Raw genomic sequence first — 20,202 nt, forward strand, 5'->3', positions numbered from 1 at the left:
GCTTGGAATTTCAGAGTCCCCTGCACTCAGAACGAGTGCTGTTGCCACAGGGACCCCAAAACCAACTGGATACTTTCCAAAGTGAAGTGTCGAGCTTAAGCAAGGTGCAAACAAGCAATGGTGTGCTTTAAAAACTAAAGCAAGTGGGTAGCTCCTCTGTGGGAAGTTATCTGCAGCATGAATGACAGACAGAGAAAGGGACCATGCTTGATTAAACTCTTGTAAAACTTGAGTTATTGTTTGGGAAGACCCAGAGACTGGGATGGGACTGCATACTGAGTCCCAGGACGTATCACAGATTTCACAGAGCATGCTGAACACTGCAGCCCATCAACCAACCCTGCAGTCATCAATCTCACAAACAAACATGTTGTTGTATAACTCCAGAGCTGTGAGTAATCCTGTGCCAAAAGTTGTGTTGTGTGAGTTGTCAACAGCAGCATTCTGCATTTTTCTTAATTTGAAAAAAAATAAAGCCAGAACAACAAAAAATTACACCAGCAAATTTTAAATGCTTCAAAGCTGTCATTTTTCCCGTGGCTGAGGGAACTCGAGCTGCCTCAGTGCCTGACTTTAACTATACATCCCACAAAGATATTAACTGAGTTTTTCAGCTTCATTTAACTCAATTGCATTCCCTTGACTTTGCTGTTACTATTTTTTTATTACAGATAAAAAAGTCACCTCTATATAATACCCCTTGTAGGTAAAATTCTCTGTGTAGCCTGTGGCAGTTGAGCAGCAGGAAAAGGAGTGTGATAGGATTTGAAATGCGTATTTCATACTAAAACCCCAAAGCTCAGAGACCTGTCTCTGTGCCTCTGGTTGTACCCCACTTTTGTTCAGCGTCATGAGGCAGTGCCACACGAGAGGTGCAAAGTCTGCTGCAGACAGCTTTAATCAGGGGGCAAGATACCCTGTGGGCAGCCAGGCTGAAGACATGGGGCATCCCTATGGGCATGGAGCCCTGGGTCTCCAAGAGGTCTCTCCCAACTGCAGGGTTCTGTTCCCATGGAGGCATGGTGGCTCCCAGGACCAACTTTTGGTGAGCAAGTGGGTGTTGGGACTGTCCCTGACTCCAGGTGTTTGCCCCAATGCCCATGGTGGCACCTGGACTGAAATGAAGCTGCTTGTACCAGGCCTGGCACTTTTGTGGCAGCAGGGTAAGAGTTGGCCCTTGCTGAACCCCAAAGCTCCCCTCCTTTTTGGGGATGCGGAGATCACCCAGTTTTCCTTCTCCCAGCCCTGGGTGTTGCTGTGAGGCAAGACCCCAGCCCTCTGACGGAGCAGGATCTCCACCCCTCCCTGTTCAAGGTGTCTCTGCGAGGCCAGTCGTGACTCCGTGTTTAGCCCCGCCGTGTCCAGCGGGGCAGACCCCCACCCCGGAGGGAGACCTTGTCTCCCACTGCAGCAGGCCCTCGCCCCGCGTCGCTCAGACTCCCCAGTTCCTCTTTGGGCCATCCCCAAACCTGTGAGCTGCTGGCCCCAGCCCACTCCGGGTCTGATCGCCGCTCCCCGCCGGGAGGGACAGCCCCGACCCCCGCAGGGGAACGGGGGCGGGCGCGGGGGCGGCTCTAGGACCCAGCGGCGGCGCGGCGCGCCCGGCCCCGCTCAGCTCCGCTCAGCCCGGCACCGCGCCGAGCCGAGCCGTGCCGTGCCTCGCCGGGCCGTGCCGTGCCTCGCCGGGCCGTGCCGCGCCGGGCCGTGCCGTGCCGTGCCGCGCCGGGCCGTGCCGTGCCGCGCCGCCCGGTTCCGCTCCGCTGCTCTCCGCCCCGCGCCGCCCCGCCGGGGGGCCGAGCGGCGCGTCCACCTGCCGGCCCCGCCGCCGTCAGTCCCGCCATGGCGCTCGGCGGGGTCGGGCGCGGCGCGGCGCGGGCCGCCTGGCCGCGGCTGCTGCTGGCGGCGGCGGCGGCGGCGCTGGCGCTGGCGGGGCCGGCGCTGCCCGAGGTGCTGTTCCGCTGCCCGCCCTGCACGGCGGAGCGCCTGGCCGCCTGCCCCCCGGCCGCCCGCCCGCCCTGCCCCGAGCTGGTGCGGGAGCCGGGCTGCGGCTGCTGCCCGGTGTGCGCCCGCCTGGAGGCCGAGGCGTGCGGTGTCTACACGCCGCGCTGCGCCGCCGGCTTGCGCTGCTACCCCGACCCCGGCGCCGAGCTGCCCCTGCAAGCCCTGGTGCAGGGGCAGGGCACCTGCGCCCGCCGCCGCGACACGGCCGAGTACGGCGCCAGCGCCGAGCGCCCCGCAGGTGAGCAGCGCCCGGCCCCGGCCTCCGCGGGTCCGGCACGGCGCGCCCAGAGCCGCGCACCGGGGACGGGCACCGGGCGCTCCGCGCGGCGCGCCGGGGACCGGGCGCTGGGGACCGGGGACCGGGCGCTGGGGACCGCCGTCCGGGCTTCGGGCGCTGGGGACTGCAGCGTGCATCGCTCGCCGGGTACCGGGCACTGGGGACAGGTGGGCGCTGGACACCGCGCACTCGGGAACGTGTGCCGGAGCAGCGCCGGGGCAGCACCGGGGTGCCGGAGCGTCCAGGGGACAAAGGAATCCTAAAGGGTGACCTCGAGGGGCTCCTCCCGGGGCACAGCGACCCCGCAGAGGGCAGACATGCGGGATCCCTGCGGGAGAGGAGCGAGAGTAAGTCCAGGGAAGCACAAAGAGGGAAGGAATGAAAGGGGCGCTGGAGGGGGACAAAGCATGAGCGCATCCCTGAGGTGGGCAAAATGGGGTATTTGGGGGTGCAGTTACTTCGGGGGTCAGAGAGGTTTCCTTGGTATGGCGGCAAGAACCCCAGGGGTGGAATGTAACGAGGTGGGGGGGAATGCAGGGACTGCTCCAGGGGACAGGCTGGAGGTTGGAGTCTTTTAGGAGAAAAAACCACCATGTTCAGAACAGATAAGCGTGAACTTCGGGAAGATGCAGCTGAGGTATGGGGAGGGTCCTTTGGGGAGCAGAGAGAAGTGAACGTTCAGATTTCTGTTTGGTGGAGGAGTAAAACCACCCTGAAGGGTGATGGATGCCCCAAAGATAAGGAGAGAGGTGGTGTGGGAGGACCATGTGCTGCCTGGTGGGAAGGAGGAATCTGAGGGACTGCGGGAGCCCTGCTATGTGAGGAACCTGTTCCCTATGGCCACCCTTCCAGCAGAGTCCACCTTGGAGATGAGGTGACCTCTGCCAGCTCCCGTGGGAGTCCTGGCCCCCTCAGGCCCCCCCTGCTCCGGGAGCTGGGTGCAGGGACAAGAGGAGAGCCTCGCGGGGGCACAGCCCCGGGGACAGGGACACCAACAGGCTCCTGACCTGTTGCTGTGATTGCCGTGGGAGGGAGCGCTCCTCGGGCTGCCGGTACAGCAGTGCTGGGTTTTATTAATGCCTCCTCTCCCGTGCGATCAACTGCAAGCTCTTTCCTTTTCCGTGGAAGGTTGAGAATTGACAAATCAGCTCTGGAAATAGACACCATCCCTTTCTCCTTTGTAATCACCTCTCCTTGACTTCTTCTGCCTTGCTGGTTTTGCTCCCCTGGCTGTGACTTGGGCTCTTGACCCTGTTTGCATAACTAGTTCAGCAGCACAATCTGAATTCCCTCCCTCCCCTCTTAATGCTTGATTTAAAAGCACTCTGAACCGGGCTGTACCTGTTGGCTTCCCTCTGTGTGAGGATGGGAATGCAGCCAGGTACCTGTGCACGCTGCTCGGGGTACCTGTGCACACTGCTCCGCTCCAGGAGGAGAGATGGAGAGAGCAGAGTAAAGAAAAAAGAGCAGCACAGAGAACTTTGCACGTTTCAAGCTTCTGCTTCACACAGCCAGGCTCCCACTGTTGTCCCCTCTCCTGTCCTTGCTCCCTTGCCCAGCTGTGAAGGGCTGTGGAGAGCCAGGACTCTGGAGAACAATGTTGATGCAAAATCTTCCTTGACTACAGAATATGAGCGTCAAGGGAATGAATTTTAGACTCTCCAGAAGAAGCCAAGGGCATTTAGATTAAGGAATTTGGCACTGACTTCCAGGCTTATGCTGTTACAAAAAACTGGGGTGAGTGGAGGGCATTGCAATGATGGGCTGAGAGGTGATTTTCTGAGTTAGTGCTTTTTTTTTTCTTTTACAGACTTTAATTCAGAATTATGTTAACTTCACTCAGCATTTTGCTTGATTGGATTATCTTTATTCTTTTACAATGGGTGTGATTTATTTGATTGTATCTCTGTGGATAATACATACACACATAAATAGCACACTTTAAGAACCCTATAATGTATGTGGTGTTCTGTAATATCCATAGGGGGTGAATAATAAAAATACTGGCACATCCTTAACCAGCGTGATGTGAAACATGCAGCTGGAATATTCACAGTTGAGCATGTCTTGGCAGAGGTGCTTGGACATCCAGAAAAGGGTTTGCACTCTTCAGATTACAAAACTTTTAACAGGTTATTGTAGCCATTAGGAAAAAATCCCCAACCAAACCCACAACAAAAACAAAATCTGAATGCCAGCTTCACTTGATACTCTTCTCTTTAGACTGTCATCTTTGATCCCATCTGCACTTGCTTGCTAAACGTGTATGAGGGAGCTGAGTTTGCTTTTTGTTTTAAGCAGTGACAGGGAAAGATCTCTGACACCCAAAAGAGCAAGGACTGGAATTTGCTTTCAAATGCTGATGTTAAGCCAGTTTCAAGAGTGCCCCAAGAGCAAGTTTTTGCCTGCAAAAAGCAGGTGTTGAGGGTTTTTTGGTGTGGTTGGTTTTGTGGTGCCTTTTTTTTTTTTTCCTTTTTAAATGTGCTTAAAGGTATTTATCCTTTTTTCCCTTTCCAGCTTGAAAAGGCTCCTTTGGCTGATTCAGGACTGGAATGCAGAGCTCGTGCTATTCCTAAATTAAGAGGTTGGCAAGTTTTTTTGTCCCTGATGAGAGGCAGAAGGATTGCTGAAATAAAACAAGGAATAAAACTCTGCAAATTCTCCTGCTATGGCTCCAGCATTGTTTAGTCTTCCACTAAGGTCTGTAAAGCCAATCCTGAAATGGTTGTAGGCGGAAAGTAACATAAACCACCATGTAGCTAAGAAGCAAGTGATGTTGCTTATTGCACAACAGGCTTTGGGTATTTTGGAGATGTTGGGAATGTTGGAACAAAATAGCAGCAGTCTGTGGAAATCAGTCTGAGAACTTCTACCCTCCCTGGGGAGGCGAGTGCATCAACCACCATCAGTGGTGGGAATGAGGTGGAGACTCAGCATCTACAGAGATCAGGGCCTTCTAGGTAGTTTTGGTGCCTCTAGACCACGTTCCACTGCAGTTTATTTCAGGTCATGGTGTAACAAACTCCTGCACTTCTGACTGGAACTGCCTGACCTGGGGACAGGGCTGTTACTGTGTGTGCAGAGCTCACAGAGCTCCTGCTGCTCTTGAGTGTGTTTATCCTCCCAGCACCTCAGCAAGATTATCATGGTGTTTTGCAGATGGAGTAAATGATGTGTACAAGGTCCTCCAGGACACAGGGAGCAGAGTGAGGACAATCTTTTAACTGTGTTAGTCTGTGTCCTGGCAGAAAATGTCTCAGTTCCTGCAGCCACCTTCTATTCAAAACAGGCCTAAGGTGGCCGTATGGGTCTTGTAGATACAGTGTGATTTGAGAGGCATTATAGGAAGCACTGGGGTCTTTCAACTCCTCCAATCTCAGCTGGAGGGCGGGGATCCTGCCTTCTGTTTTAGCCATGATGAACTGGAATCAGGGGCCTGTGTGGTGGTGTCCAGCTCTCAGCTCCCATGTCCTCTGCCCTTCCTTCTGCTGGTTCAGCTCTCACCCTGTGTCAGAGCAGGCTGGTTCAGGAGTCCTGCTGCAAGCTACCCTAGAAAACAAGTGTGAGATCAATGACCTGAACTGGCTCAAGGTGCAGCAGGGTGCCCAGCAGGATATCAAGTGCTGCTTCTAGGTAGGAACTTATGCTAAGAGGTGCAGCGGGGCAGATCTCAATGATGTCAGCAAATGCCCTAGATTGTCTTGCCCAAGCTATGAAAACAGCTGAAGAACATATTTTCTCCTAATGGAGACAAGATCCTAGGAATAAAACTTGTTACACTCTGAAAAAAAATGGTTCTTGAACTGATGTTCAAAGCTGATCAGTTAAGACAATTTTTTTTTCCCTTTCCCAATTCAGTTCAATTGTGTTTGTAGTATTACTTTGTTGTTGGTATACTTGTACTAATTTACTAGATATGTCTCAGAACTCACTGCTAGCTAACGAGTCCTACTTTGGAATCTCACTTATTTATTAAGACAAATGTGTTTTTTCAGTCCATGCCAGTGCAAAGTAACCTTTCCAAAGGGAAAGAGAGGTGTGGAAAGAATGTGGCTCCATGCAAACTTGAACTTGAAGGGCTGGAGTTGCCTTACTCACCTGACCAGAGTCCACACTTTGAACTCCCATGACACGAAAACAGCGTCAAAATAGTTAACTGTTAAAAACACAGCTTGTTTTAGCATCCAGCTAAAATCCTTATTTGGGTAGCTCCAAATGCCACACATCCTTCCTTACAGGTCAGATGTCAAAACCTTAATTTCCCCTTGGCAGGCAGATGCTAAAAGACAGTTTAATGTATTGCTTGAAAACACAGAAGACTCTGAGGTTGGAGGTAGCATAATGTAACTGGAATTTTAACAGCAACTTGAAAACCATGCCAGTAATGCTATGAATGCATTTTTCATTTCTACTGAATTGCCAGGAAGACTTCTGCTTTTCTCCTGCTTTTATAAGGAAATGAAGCATCCGTCATGATCTGCATGTGCATTTGTGTATCTGTCCTTCCACCCTGGCAAACTCTGACCTTGTCAGTCAAGTTGGTGGGTCCAATATAGCAGTGGATGTCCTGAAAGTACTGCATTGCTGAAACATGGGTGAGGAGTAGAAGAGAGCCTGTGAGTGCCCCCCTCATCCTGTGCTGGAAGCACATGAGCAAGAGGGAGGTGAGTTATGAGTGCAGCAATCATTTCCTTTCCATCTCCTTTCAGCTGGGTTTGTGCAGGCTTGGGCATTACCACACGCCAGGGAAGCTGACTACCAGAACCAAATGCACAGCAGTGTGCTGATATGTCCATAGCCACTACAGCAGCTCTGCCCAGGATAAGCCGAATGTCTGCACAGCTCCTTGCCTTGGAAGAGATTACTGAAAGTCAAATGCAATTAGTAACAGCTGGAGGGATGATAGGTGAATGAGAAAACTACACAGTTCATCTGCCCTCATTGCCTCTGGGGCTTTGCCAGTAGGTGGACCATGTCTTGATGCTCGTCTCTGGCAGCTCTGTCTGGTCAAGAGCTAACCTGGTCATCTTTTAAGTATTAAGACAATAAAGAACACCTTTGTGAAGCAGCTTCTTGGAAATAATGCTACCCCCTGCCACAGTCCCACTGGAGTTTACCGTGATGAGAGTGCTGCTGGTGTGAAAATGGTGGTTTGGAGGGAGAGGGAAGCCTGGGAAGATTTCAAGGCTCTGACCCAAAGCAGAAATGTGTTTTCATGCTGTCCCTTGGCAAATGATCTGTTTCCTTCTTGCCCTTTGCAGTTGTTTCCTTTCCTCTGGATTTCAGGCTTATACTCACTGAGCATGGTATTTGTCAAGGGAACAGCAAGAAGCCCTGTCTGTGAGAAAGTCCATGTCGTTTGTTTTATCCACATCCAGGAATTGAGCTGAGATAAACAATTTGGGAGGCAAAACAGTGAAAACTGGAATGTGAGAGGTGTCTTTGTGTATGGCTCTGTACTAGACCTGGCTGCAGTATCATCTGGGTCTAATTTATCTGCCCGATGGGCAGCTGTTGCTGTTATCCACAAACACAGCTGGATCTTTGAACGCAGGATTTTATCCCAGCAGCCAGCAGCATTCCTGTACCTGCTTTTCCTGGTCATGTGTTCTGAGCTATGGAGCTAGGAGAAGCAGTAGTTTCCTTGGTAGATTTTTTGCATTTCTATTTGGATTGGACAAGTCTAAGCTTTCTGAACATGGTGACATCTGCCTTTCCTGCTGGGACTCCTTCAGGGAGGTTCTTTTGCTCTAAGCAGACAGAGTAAGAGGCAGGCCGAGGTAGAATGTAAAGATGCTGTATAATGCATTTCTTTTACAGTAGGAAGGCCGAGCTTGGTGGTGTAGTGAGTTTTCAGGCATAAGAATTCCTGTTTTCTTCCCTTGAATTGGGGTGAGATATGTAACTGTGATCAAGTGTCTGCTTAGCAGATCCTTTCTGTATTAGAGAGATGCAAATCCATTGGAATCACTGTCCCTGTGATGGTGTCCTTTAGCAGCAGCACACACTGAACACATTGTGCTTGGCTTTCCAGCTTGTCCTCTCTGACTGTTTGCATCTGCCAGAAGGGGCAGGTTTGTCCTGAGGCTTGCACTGGTGTTTTCCCAGCGCAGGGAGCTGTGGAATGTGTGTGCAACAGCGTGGTGCCTCATGGGTGCTGAGTGTGATGTTGGATTGGAGGCTGCCCATGCTGCATGGTTCTCCTGTGGATTGTGAGAGAAAGACAAATCCTTGCTAGGGGTTCTAACATATTGTGCTCATTATTCTGCTGAGCTGATGTCGTGGCAGCCGTGTGCCACTTTATTCCCCACACGCATTCTCATGCTCTGTCGTAAAGGTCTTGGTCTTTGTTTGGACCCACAGAGCCATGATAAGAAATTTACCCAACTAAATCTTCACTTTTCTGGAAGGGTGAGTTTTCTCCCAGTTTATCAGATTTTAAATCTAGTCTTAATATTCTTTCTACAAAGACAAATTACATTCAGTAGACCAAGTCTGACTGAAACATCTCTGCCTACTTTCAGCAGTCACTGCCAGCAAGCTGGAAGGTGTTTCTCATTCACAAACTGCCCAAGTGTGACCTCATTAAACGTTGAGTTGACACCTAATTACAAGAACATGTGATGTGATGGCTATCCCAGGCAAAAGCTGAAGAGAAAAGGGTTAGTGCACAGTTATCAGAGCTTTGCTGCAGCCCAGCATTTGACTGCTTTTTGTAATTGCATTATTGATTGATTTCTGCTCAGTGTTTTGCCAGACATGTCATTTAGTGACATACGAGTGGGAAGATAAAGTCTCTTGTTGCATCAGCTTATGGTAGAAATAAATGGTTTAAGAAAGGAAAGGATCAGGAATTAGGTGCCTTTGTTATGGACTGAAATATTGGGAGACATCAGGTCACTTTTATAACCCTCAAACTGTCCTCTGACATTGCAGCTTTTATTCTGAAGAAAGCTGCACTGTGCTTCTTGGCTGGTGAGGGAACAAGTTCACTGCCTGGTGCTCTCTGTAGTCAAAGATCCCATTAATTCTGCCGGCTGCAAGGAATGATTTCTTGGTATTTCATTCTGGACTGTAATTGAGAGTGACACAAAGCACTGGTGGGAATTGGACTGTGTTGAAATCCCTGGTTTTTCTTACTGTTTTCTGCAGATAAACCAGCTCAGGTGGGATAAGGGTATTTCTAATGCTCAGCCCTTGAAATTTATAATATTTTCAACACCTTACTGGCTGGAGGCAATTTTAGAGGTGTCTTTTGTATCCTTGCAGCTTGTCCTTGTGATGAAAGGTGTCTACAACATTGACACACAGTGCACTGAACTCACTTGCATAACAACATGTGTGGGATTACATGTCCTGTAATACAATGAAAATTCATAAAGCTTTGCCCAGTATTTTTGCTCCAGACTACAGCAAGATTTCCTGGTATGATGTGGCTGGTCAGACTTCAGCCAGAAGTCTGGTCTCAGCTCTCCTAGCTGGTTGTAGAAGGCTTAGTCCAGGCTGATGAATTTCTCTTGGCTTGGTGGGAGATTGAAGCCTACCCTCCTTTGTCTTCTTCTTGCTGTTTTCTAAACTAGAAAAGGGTGAGCATCTGACATCCATTTCTTCAAGAGTGCTTGCTGCTCAGTCTGAAGTGACTGGTGAGTTGTTGATTGGTAGGGTGCCTCTTCTTTTGGCCATATTGAACAGGACTGCTTCTATGGCTTCTGCAGGGGTGGTTTGGGTAGGATTTTGTTTAGGCAGAAATTCAGGTTGTTACAGACTATTACAGAGATCATTTGGAACAGAAGATCTGGTTTTCTAGTGGTATTTAGGGAATATTGCCATTCTGGGACAGGATGCTTGGTCAGCAGTACAGGTACTAATTAGAGGCTAACCCACCAATCTACCACTGAATTTAAAGAGCATTCTGGACATGGGAGACAAAAGTGAGACTAGAGCAAAATGGTGCCTTCTTACAGGTCAGCTCACTGTGGGAATTCTGAGTAATTTTGTTGTTGTTGATTTTAGCAACTAAAATCAGTGTTTTCTCTCCTTTTTTTCCTTGCCAGACTCCACAGACCTGTCACCCCAAGCTTTCAGATTTCATTAATTCTTGTGCATTATCCAGGGATTTTGGTTGATTAGATTCCTTCTCTGCAGAGGAGCCCAGCTTCCCACTGCCTGCAGATGGGATCTATAAAGCTCAACTTCCTTGCACACCCAATTGGGTGATGGGAACACAACTTTTGATGTCTTCAGGACAAACTTGTTCTTTTCAGGACAAACCTGTTCCTTTCAGGGCACCTGTTGCTGAGTGCATGGCCAAGACTGGGCAGGTGGAAAGCAACTGGTCCACAGAGCTTTGAATAAAGCCAAAATGCCTATTTTGGGTTGGCTTTGGAGGTCTAGGAAGGTCTAGACCTCTCTGCACATAACCAAGGCATAGTTGGTCTGTGGGCATGGGGAGGAATTTGGCATGGAGCCCTCTGAAGCAACTGTCTTGTCTAGTAAAACTTGGGCTGTGGGAGTCGGTGTGAGGAAATCACAACATCCACTTTGGTTTCTGCAGGCTCTGTCCCGGGGGCTGTTGGGTGTTGCAGGAGGCCACAGGAATCTTGCTTGTGACCACAGCCAGATTAATGGCCACTTGGGCAGCTTTTCAGAAGTGAGGAATTTGTCCACTTTCACAATAGTGGCTAGAAATTCCACACGAATTAATTAGTTTTATTACAGGACTTGTCCTTCCTGCTCCTCCAGGGTTGCCTGAAACTGAACTCATTACATGAAGAAATGGAAATAGTACTAAAAATAACAACTGGTATTCCAAGCCTTTGTGAGGAAACACACAGAGTATGCTGACATCCTCCACCAGATGTGCTTCCCAAGCTGTGGCTTTTGGCCAGATGAGATCTAAACCCAAATTTTAGATCAATTGCAGCCACTTAAACACCCCAGCCTGCTTCACGATGCAGTCTTCTCTCAGCCTCTTATTTCCTGCTCAGTTCAGGCTGTTCATCTAGGCCACAATTTCAGTTTAGTGCAGTGTTCAGATCTGACCCTTGGATGTTGCACAGTGAAGGCTGAACACTTTCAGCCTCCTCTCCCCATTAGAATGAGTTTCCTACCTTGCAAGGACACTGTTGGCTTTTATGGTAGTGAATGAAGTGTTTGGAAATACCCTTGTGAAAGGGTGCTCTGCACTTGAATTGTGGTGGCATGGGACTTTGGAAATGTTTGATCGAGTGTAGTCAGAGTAATGCTAGACTGAGTAAATATTTTGGAAGCCCAGAGCCAATAATTTTCCCTTGCTTACGTTTGTGGGGGGGGTCAGCCTGCAGAAATTTACCACCTCTCACGTGGCTTTTAAACAAATGTTGTCCGTGGACTCAATGTGCTTTTATTTTAATCCCTTTTTAGAAGTGCTGATATTGTCTTGAGATTTGCCCTGCTGGTAAGGGCAGGTGTACTGCTTGCTGGTCATTCCAGTGTTTGCTTTATGAACATTGCTTCAGATACTTGTGGTTGGACAGACTCATTATGAGTCTGACCCCCCCTTACTGGTCAGCCCCACCTTTGTGATCTGGGCTTGACTTGATGTTTGGATGAGAAAGCTGACCAGTGAGGTGGCAAAGTTCCTGCAGGTCCCATGGCACAGAGTGGTATGGTTTCTGCTCAGCCCTCTTGAGAATTGTGACCCTCAACCTGGACTATGGCCAAATGAGCTAACAAGGACTGAAACACACAATTTACAGCATTAACAAAATGTGCCCTGTACAAAGAGTAAAAAATGAAAATGCAGACATAGTTTCTTCTAATCTCAGATGTTTGGAAAGCTTCTGTTATTCTAGTAAGGTTTGTTGTGGCTTTCAGTCGCTGCTTTCCTCCATTTTTCTGTTTATTCTTTTTATCACACTGGTTTCAAGGATTTGTTACCTTACACCTGGCCATTAGGTTGGTGCTGCACGTGCTGAAACTGACCTTTGCCAATTCAGACTGCACTGAAGGTGCTTGGGCAGTGCAGATATGATGGGGCAGTAGGTGAACCTGGCCAAATATCTGTCACATTCATAATATGGCCTCAGCTGACAGCCAGTGATGCACAAATTGGGAACTTATGAAAAGAGTATGGAATGAGCCTTGAGAGGTGGGAACAGTGCTATGGAAACCCATCATGCTGCTGATACCTCTCAGCCCACGATTTCAGGGATTTCCAAAGCACAGGCTGCTCACAGAGGTGTCTTCTGTATTTGGTGAGCTGCCCTGACTTCCAGCAGTGGGGCTTCAAGTGCTGGGGGAGGCAGACAAACCCACAGTGATGTCTGTGTACATCAGTCCTGTGTCTTGAGGCTTCAGCTGTGGCAAGAAGGGAGCTCCCATCACTTGGGCTGTGCCCAGGGGAAGCACAGCCCTGCCCAGATCTGGTTTTATCCGTAGCTACGGGGAGTGCTCAAGGATTGAGCCTTTGGCTTGTTGTTGTCAGCAGTATCCTGTCCCCTGGAGCTGACCTGCCCTAGCAGAACTAAAACATCTCAGCTGACCTAAAAAACTGCTTGTAATTGAAATGCAGTGGCCCCCATAAATATTTAACCGAGTCTGTGTTTTGCTGTGCAGTTTTTTTCCCAGTTCTTCTCTTCTGCTTTTCCCTGCCTGTGTGTGGATAATCAACTGAAGGCACATACCCTCCACGGCATCCTGTGATGAAATGGCATTTTTGGCAGTTAAGTTATCCATCTTGCTTGTTTCCCATCATCATCATCATGTTTAAGATGGATATCAAGCTCAGTGTTGAGTCTGTGAGTGCTCCATCATTATCATGTTTAAGATGGATATCAAGCTCAGTGTTGACTGTGTGAATGCTCCTGTGGGAATGTTTACACCCCACTGTGGGCGGCCCACTGCCATGCAAACCACATCCTGACAACCTGTGTGCAGCGTGCATTGAGATTTTGCAACTCTGCTGCTGAAGCAGTGGACTCTCATCAGATGAGGGAGGTTACTAAAGTTTTGCCCTGGAAATAGCTGTGGATGGATGGGACTTCAGGTTGTGTGGCAGAAAGAGCCTGCAATGCAAGGCTGCAGTTAGTGCAGTCAGACAGTGACAAAGGTATCTCTGTCAGCAGCCAGCACACTGGGCTGAGCTTTGGAAATCCCTGAAATCGTGACCTGAGCTGGGCTGACTGCCTGACACTGGTACCTGGGGCTTGTGCAAGGTGTGCAGCTTGCCCTGTACTGGAGTAACCCCAGCTGGGATGCTCTCCTTTCTCCTTTTCTCAGCTGTGGAAGCAGCACTATGCCTGAAGGACACGTAGGCACAGCCTGCCAGGGACTAGGGCGGTGCAGATCAGACTGCTCCTGTGGTGGAGTTAGGTTGGGGGTGCTGCAGAGCCATCAGATAGGGTCACCCATCATCACAGCTCAACCCAGAGCAAATGTGATTTCCTCATTGTGACCCCAATGGCTGCATTTCAGAGCTGGAGAGGTGGTGTTGGTTCCCCTCGGATCTGAGCCCAGTGCAGGGGCCAGTGCAGGGCAGTGCTGCCATCCTGCCCTGGCTGACATGTCCTGGAGAGAGTGGAGCTGTGCTGTTCTCAGCTGGGGTCGGACCCTGGGCCAGAATTGCAGGTTTACCCTTTTCCCAGACAGACACGTACATCCGTTTAAGCCAGCCAAGGCACAGGGTGAGCGAGACTGGATCTCCCCAAAACCACCCCTCTTTCCCAAGGGTCTGAAGCGGGGGCCACAGAGTGGGATTAGACACCAGAGTTTGAGGACACATATGTTGCAATGCTGCCTGGAGGGTGCTTCTGTCCAGGGGCTTTCCTGGACAGGAAAGAGAGACACGGCTGGGAAGCAGCAATAGCAAGTGACTAAATGTCACGGTTACATTCCTGCCATCTGAAAAGAATTCCTTATTTTCTTTTGGCTGCAAAAATTAACTTCCCTTTTCTCCTCTCTGAGCGGGCGAGCTGGCTACCGGTGGCTGTGCCCTCGTGGCGGATGCACAGGATAGTCCAGGTCAGACTGAAAGGAAAACTTTCCTACTGGGGGCTTTTCACTGTTGTGCTCCTTTCTAAAGAAAATGTGCAGGGCTTTTCTTGGCCTTTGTGAAGGCCAAGATGCAGGTCTGTAGTTGAAATAGGATAAGACTGGCTTCATTTGGGAGCTCTTGTGGGTTTTGAGCTCCTTGCTTCCCTTCTGCATCCCGCTGAGCTGTGTGGGGTGGGGGCTGGTGGCTGGCATCCGGCTTTTTGTTATTCATGTAATTAATCTCATTCCTCCCCGACTGTGGTTCTGCAGCCCCTAGGCACAGACTGGCTGTTTAGCCTCTGCTGCACAGTAAGAGCTCCACCTGGGAGTCAAGGAAACTGAGGCAGGTACAGCTGGGTGTGTTGTTCTTGGGCGTTCTTATCCTTTGGTCCTGGAAGATTCAGTAATGGGACTGTACCGTAGGATAGCAATTTCCTTAGACTGAACAGCTTGCTGGTTGCTCCAGTGATGAGCACTGGATGGTGGTGACACGTTGCCTAGTTTGAAGATGCCAGGGAGGGAAAAACACGCAAGAGGCTCCAATGCAAAATTCCCTGGGATTTTAAAACATTTATTTTAATACTTTTTACAATAGCAGGAGTCTGGACTTTTGTGGGATGAGAGCCTGATGGGTAAGGAATGACTCAGCACCTGCTCCACCTGGGAGTAGTCAAGAGCTTGCAAAAGGCTTTTTGTGGGCCCTCTGGGACTCCCTTAGTGCCAAGAAGAAAATATGTATCATTATACCCATGCTGACCATGTACATTCATGTCAGCATGCTCATCCTAGTCTCTTTTGCCTTCTTCCTTTGCTGTTTTTTTTTTTTTTTTTTTTCCTGTAGAACCCTGTATTTTTTTCCCAATTGCATTTTTTTTGGTCAACAAGTTTATTATTTTCCTGCTACGAGGTGCTGTGCTTTCTTTCTTCCTCTTTCTTGTGTTCTTGCTGTGTTTCTACCAGCCTCATCTTCCCCATGCTTGGTCTCATATGTACTTCGCATATTTTCAGCAGGGTGCTAGCAGGATTATTGTGACCTGTCTGGCTCAGTGAAGACCTGCTGAAACCTGCCATTCATTGATCCAGTGAGAAGAGCCGTCAAGGAGCACTCCTGCCAGGTTGGGAGGGTCGGGCAGAGCTCTGCACAAGCATGTTGGGAGCTGTGGAGGTGACACTGTCTGGGTTTGGAATATGATGGAAGCCACGTGTTGGTTCCTGCTTGGGACTGATCCTTTTGATTTGGCTGCCAAAACATTTGAAAGAAAACAAAAGGTAAAACTAAGGTTTTATTCTGGTAACTTTGATATCTTGACATTTCTCCTTGGGAGCACAAAGGGACTTCAAAACAAGCTTGCAGAGATATTTAGGGAGACCAGCAGCTAAAAAAGTTCACCACTTGAGCATCTTTAAAGAAAGAAAAGGGAATGAACATCCACACTCTCAAAAGCAATGCAAAAGAACACGCCACCAGTGATCCAAGGATGCATGACAATTCATCCCAAACTCTTCCTATGTCTGAGAGGTGAACCCAGGCTGTCTGGGCTTCCACACTGCAACACATGGGTTTTGCAAAACTCTGACATTTCAGTTGGCAAAAGCAGCAGGTGGTGTTTAGGGGAAGGACTGGAGGAGCACAGTCATCCCTCTGGGCCTGATGAACCTCCTGAGCAGCAACTGCAGGAGCCAGCAGAATCTCTGGTTCAGTGGGTGTGGAAGATTTTAGTCCCAAATGGCCAAGCTCTTGGTGGCTTGTGTTGTCATTGCTCTTCCAGTTCTTGCTGAAACTGGGCCACAAACGTACGTCCTTGGTGGAGCTGCTGGCACACAGGCTCCCTCCACCCAACTGGCCCCAGAACTGACCACAATCTTCTATTTCTTTTCCTTCTAAAAGGACCAAAAAGAAACCTTGGGTTTGATTGTAAGCCAGCCTTTTTGACTTGATTGCTGTTACTGCTGTGATTAAACCCAAACAAAACCAAAACCTGGAATGTTTTCTGTATGTCCAGTTTTAGTTCCCTTTTTTTTTAGGTCATCAGCCAAATCAAACAGCCCCAAACAGACCCCAGGTGTTTGCACTGTCCTCCTTTTCATGAAAACACATGGTTCCTTTTTAAAAAGGTGTGCAAGAATTTGGGGTTTTCCTACGCACTCTCTCTTTAGTTCAAAGAGAGATCCTCTTTGTTACAGCTGTACTGAGATGTTTTTATCCTGGCACTGTCTCTCTCTAAGGCAGGGCATGGAGAAGCCATCAAGAAGCTGTGGAAAGAGCAGTGTGACTGAGAACCAAAGTGGACTTAGGAGCAGAGCCCTCCAAAGAAGTTTTCCTGGGGGTGGTGTTGACCCTCTGGATGGGTTAAATGTCTGCATCTATAGCCATTCCCTTTCTCCCCTCCTGCAGACTGAACAGGGCTTTGCTGGAAGCCTATCCCACACCTGAGGCTGGTGGCTTGTAAAGTGGTGCCAATCCAGTGCCTGGACTGCACTTGGACCAGTGCCCATCCACTTTCCAGAGAGTGGGGGAGCCAAGTCCACAAGGAAGCTTTTCCCAGGTTTCAGTGAATCGAGTGACCATTATGGCATGTGGGCTGAGACATATGTGGACCTTTATGTCTTGGCTCTTTTTCTCCAATTACCTGAGGTGCTGTCTGTTGTCTCAGCATGTAATTCCTCTCTGCTTTGCATCATAATTCCAGCTGGTGCGAATCGCTCTCCTCCTCTGCTGATATCCATTCTCTGACTTAGCATTTCTGCTGCTGCCGAGTTCTGGCCTTCCCCCTTTGGGGGCTGGCACCCACCGAACCCAGCTGAGAATGTGGCTCTTTGTGCTGGAGCTGCTTGCAGGAGCTGGGGAGCTTTGCCTTCCCTGCTGTGAGCCTTTTTGGTTGGAGAACGCATGCCCTTTCCTGGTGGGGAGGGATTTAGGGGTGAGGGGGAGGTGAGAGCGCTCCTTGTGCTGGAAGAAAAATGATGAATGACTCTCTTGTGCTTCTGAACAAAACCAGGAAATGGGGGGGGTGGGGGGGGGGAAGCAAAAAAAAGAGGAAATGAGAAACAGTAAAGAGGCCTCCCCCGCCTTCATATAAGCAATCACTCCACAGCATCTGGAGCCCAGTAAAAGGGCTGTTCCCAGGAGACCTCACACTTGACAGCCACACAGATCTTCTTTATTGCAGACTCTTGGGGACTGCACCCTCGCCCACCTCCCCTGTGCTGGCCCTGCACCCCAAACCAGCCTAACAAGGGCAAACCAAAGCTCAGTTTCCATGGCCATGAGCACCAGAGATGGTTGAGTGTGGCTCAGCTGGCAGGGCATGGCTTGGATCCACCCCAAGGATGTGGCTGTGATGCTGTGGAAGCAGCCGGAGCACCTGCACGCTGTTTGTGCTGGCGTGCTGCCCGGCAGCACCAGGGCACAGACAATTGTGGTACTCTTATCTGGTGTGAGATCTGCTGGAGTGGAGTCACCTCTCCTGCTCTCTCCCCAAAACTGTTCTGGTTGCATTGGATGCAGTAGGGAAGAGCAGAGTGAGTCACTGGCCATTGTGGTGTCGGATTTTAAGCATCCTCTGTTGTTATTTGTTAAAAACCATATCTGGTAGGAACTTCAACAGTTAAACTCTTTCTTACTGTAACTTTGCTGGCATTACTGGTTTAGCCATTGTGGAAGGTGTTTGTTGGCAGTAGGAAAACTGTTCCTGAGTGCACCTTTAAAATCATAGTACAGGTTTCAGAAACAGAGACCCTGTTTCTGTGGGAGGGGAGTGGTTCCCATCCAGTTCCAGATGGAGGTGATCACAACTGATCACTGAGCATCTTTATAATCCCAGCCAAAACACTGGGTACTAATTTAGTTGTAGTTCTTACTCCTTTGTTGTCTTCATCAAGTCCTAGTTGAATTTATATGTTAGGTGGGAGGGGATTTGGTTGTTGATTTCTTCTTCCTGAGCTGAGAGCAGCTCTTCTCTTGGATGTCAGGCAGTGAGCTGTTGTCCTCTAATCTGGAGATGGGCAGTGTTTCTGATATGGCATTTTGGTCTTCCCTGGGAATTTTTGGTGTTCAGGGCTCTGTAGCAGAATTGTTTGTCACATAGGTAATGCAGATAGTGGGGAACCTCTGTGGTGATGGATGTTTTTGTTGCTTATATCCAGAGTTTATACTTTCACCCAGGCTTTAGCTCAGTGCTTCTTAACCTGTTTGTGTGATCCCATTTTCATTCATACAAATCTGGAGGATTGAATGCATTATCTGAAAAATACATTCTCTCTTTTGTGGGCATGGGAAGAGAAAGTTTTCTATTGTGAAAAGTTAAATCACCACTTTGGATATTTGCAGCTGTTCTTGAAATCCCCTTGTCAGCAGAAGGGAATCCTTACCCTGTTTCACAAATGCAGTGTCCCCGACACGTATCTCTGCTTGGCATGCTCCCAAAGGAGCTTCTTCTTGAGGGGGTGAGGAGATGGATGGTGGGGCTCACACGTGCTGACATGGAGGAAAGGCAGAAATTGCAGAGGAGTCACAGACACCCCACTGTTTTGTGAGACAGGAAATCAGGTTACATCCTTGCAAAGTGGAGTCTTCAGATCTTCCCTAGCTGATAATGTTGAGGTCGGTGGCAATGCTATGGATTTGGGCTATTCCCCTGGAGCAGCCTCCTTGTAAATTGGCTGGACTCAAGAGGAAAACCAGTATTACTCTTGGTTTTAAAGCAGTTCCTGGGGTTGCTCAGCATCCAGAGGAGTTTGCTGAGAGGGACAGTACTGTAAAAATCCTCAGCTCTTCTGCCTAAAATCCACAGGACAGTACCTTCCTGAACTTGCTCCACCTTTGCCCTTGTGTCCTGGGTTTTGGGTGCTTGAGGAGGCATGTGAGAAGCCAGGCAGACCTCCACTCTTTGCACTGCTTGTAACCTGGGGTTAGCTTTGGAGTGACCCCTGAATTGCACTAATTGGAGGCAGTGCTGAGAAGAGACACTGTAAGCCCTGCCTGCAAGGCCTGAGCTGTGCTGCTGTGGGCTTAGCTGGAGAGCAGTGGTGTGTGTGGCAGGTAGCAAGGACAGATTTTGTGTCTTGTGTCACAGAATGGTCAGGGATGAGCTGGGAGCTGTGTTTTTTTTTTTTTTTTAGCTGTTATGTGACCAGTCCTTAAAGGAGGGCAGCTTATGATTTACCCCATGCCTCCTTTTGCCTTTTCATGAGCAATGCTTTTAAAGCAGGGTTCTTGATGACTGGGGAGGGAAGTGCTGAGTCAGCAGCTGTTGCTGCTGCTGGTTTAGACCCTGGTCGGGGGTGTGAAATTATGGGGATGCCTCAGGCCATTGCAGACTTCTCTGCTGGCTGCCCCTGTGTGAGGCAGGGACCTTGTGCTCTCATTAGTGCAAACCAGCAGCATTTGAGCCTGGTAAATTTACTTTTTCTGGAAGTCATTTGATTGGAAACCCTGGGCCAGTTGACTGGGTGACTGCTGTGTTTTGGTGCTGAGCCCTTCAAAGTTAGATGGACCCACTCAAAGGGAGAGAAATCTTAGGAATTGTCTTCCTTGTGAAAAGCTCCTGAGGGAAGTCTGACTCCTCTGTGGTTTCCATAACACCATGCTGAGGTGTCTGCATGTCCTAATGTCTTACTAATTTGCCAGTGATGATTTTTTTTTTTTTAGTTATTTTAAACAGGCGCATTGTGCAACTAATGGGCTTTTTATTGGTGGTAAACAAGCAGAGCTAGACAGGAATGTTGCCGAGGCTGGACTGGCAGGCTTGCCTCTCAGTGCTGTAGAAATAACTTGTTCGTTCATTTTTTTTTTTTGCTTTAAGAGGGAGAGAGAACCTGTGGCTCTTTTGCAGCCTGATGGTCCTACCAGTTTCCCCATGGAAGCAGTGGCAGAGCAGCTGAGGTGCATGCTCTGCACCTCATGGCCTGAT

General features: G+C 49.3%; 1 protein-coding gene across 1 annotated transcript in view; it reads left to right on the forward strand.

Moving 5' to 3' along the window:
• The first annotated feature begins 1,836 nt into the window (after positions 1-1,836).
• The window catches only part of IGFBP2 (insulin like growth factor binding protein 2), a 57,556-nt gene continuing 39,190 nt past the window's right edge, over positions 1,837-20,202 (forward strand). Inside the window, exon 1 of the mRNA XM_021526187.3 lies at positions 1,837-2,239. Within this exon, the coding sequence (XP_021381862.1) occupies positions 1,840-2,239 (400 nt within the window). The 5' untranslated portion in view covers positions 1,837-1,839. The remainder of the gene's footprint in view (positions 2,240-20,202) is intronic.

This window comes from Lonchura striata, chromosome 7, assembly GCF_050655825.1.
Source record: "Lonchura striata isolate lonStrDom1 chromosome 7, ASM5065582v1, whole genome shotgun sequence".
Classification (NCBI taxonomy): domain Eukaryota; kingdom Metazoa; phylum Chordata; class Aves; order Passeriformes; family Estrildidae; genus Lonchura; species Lonchura striata.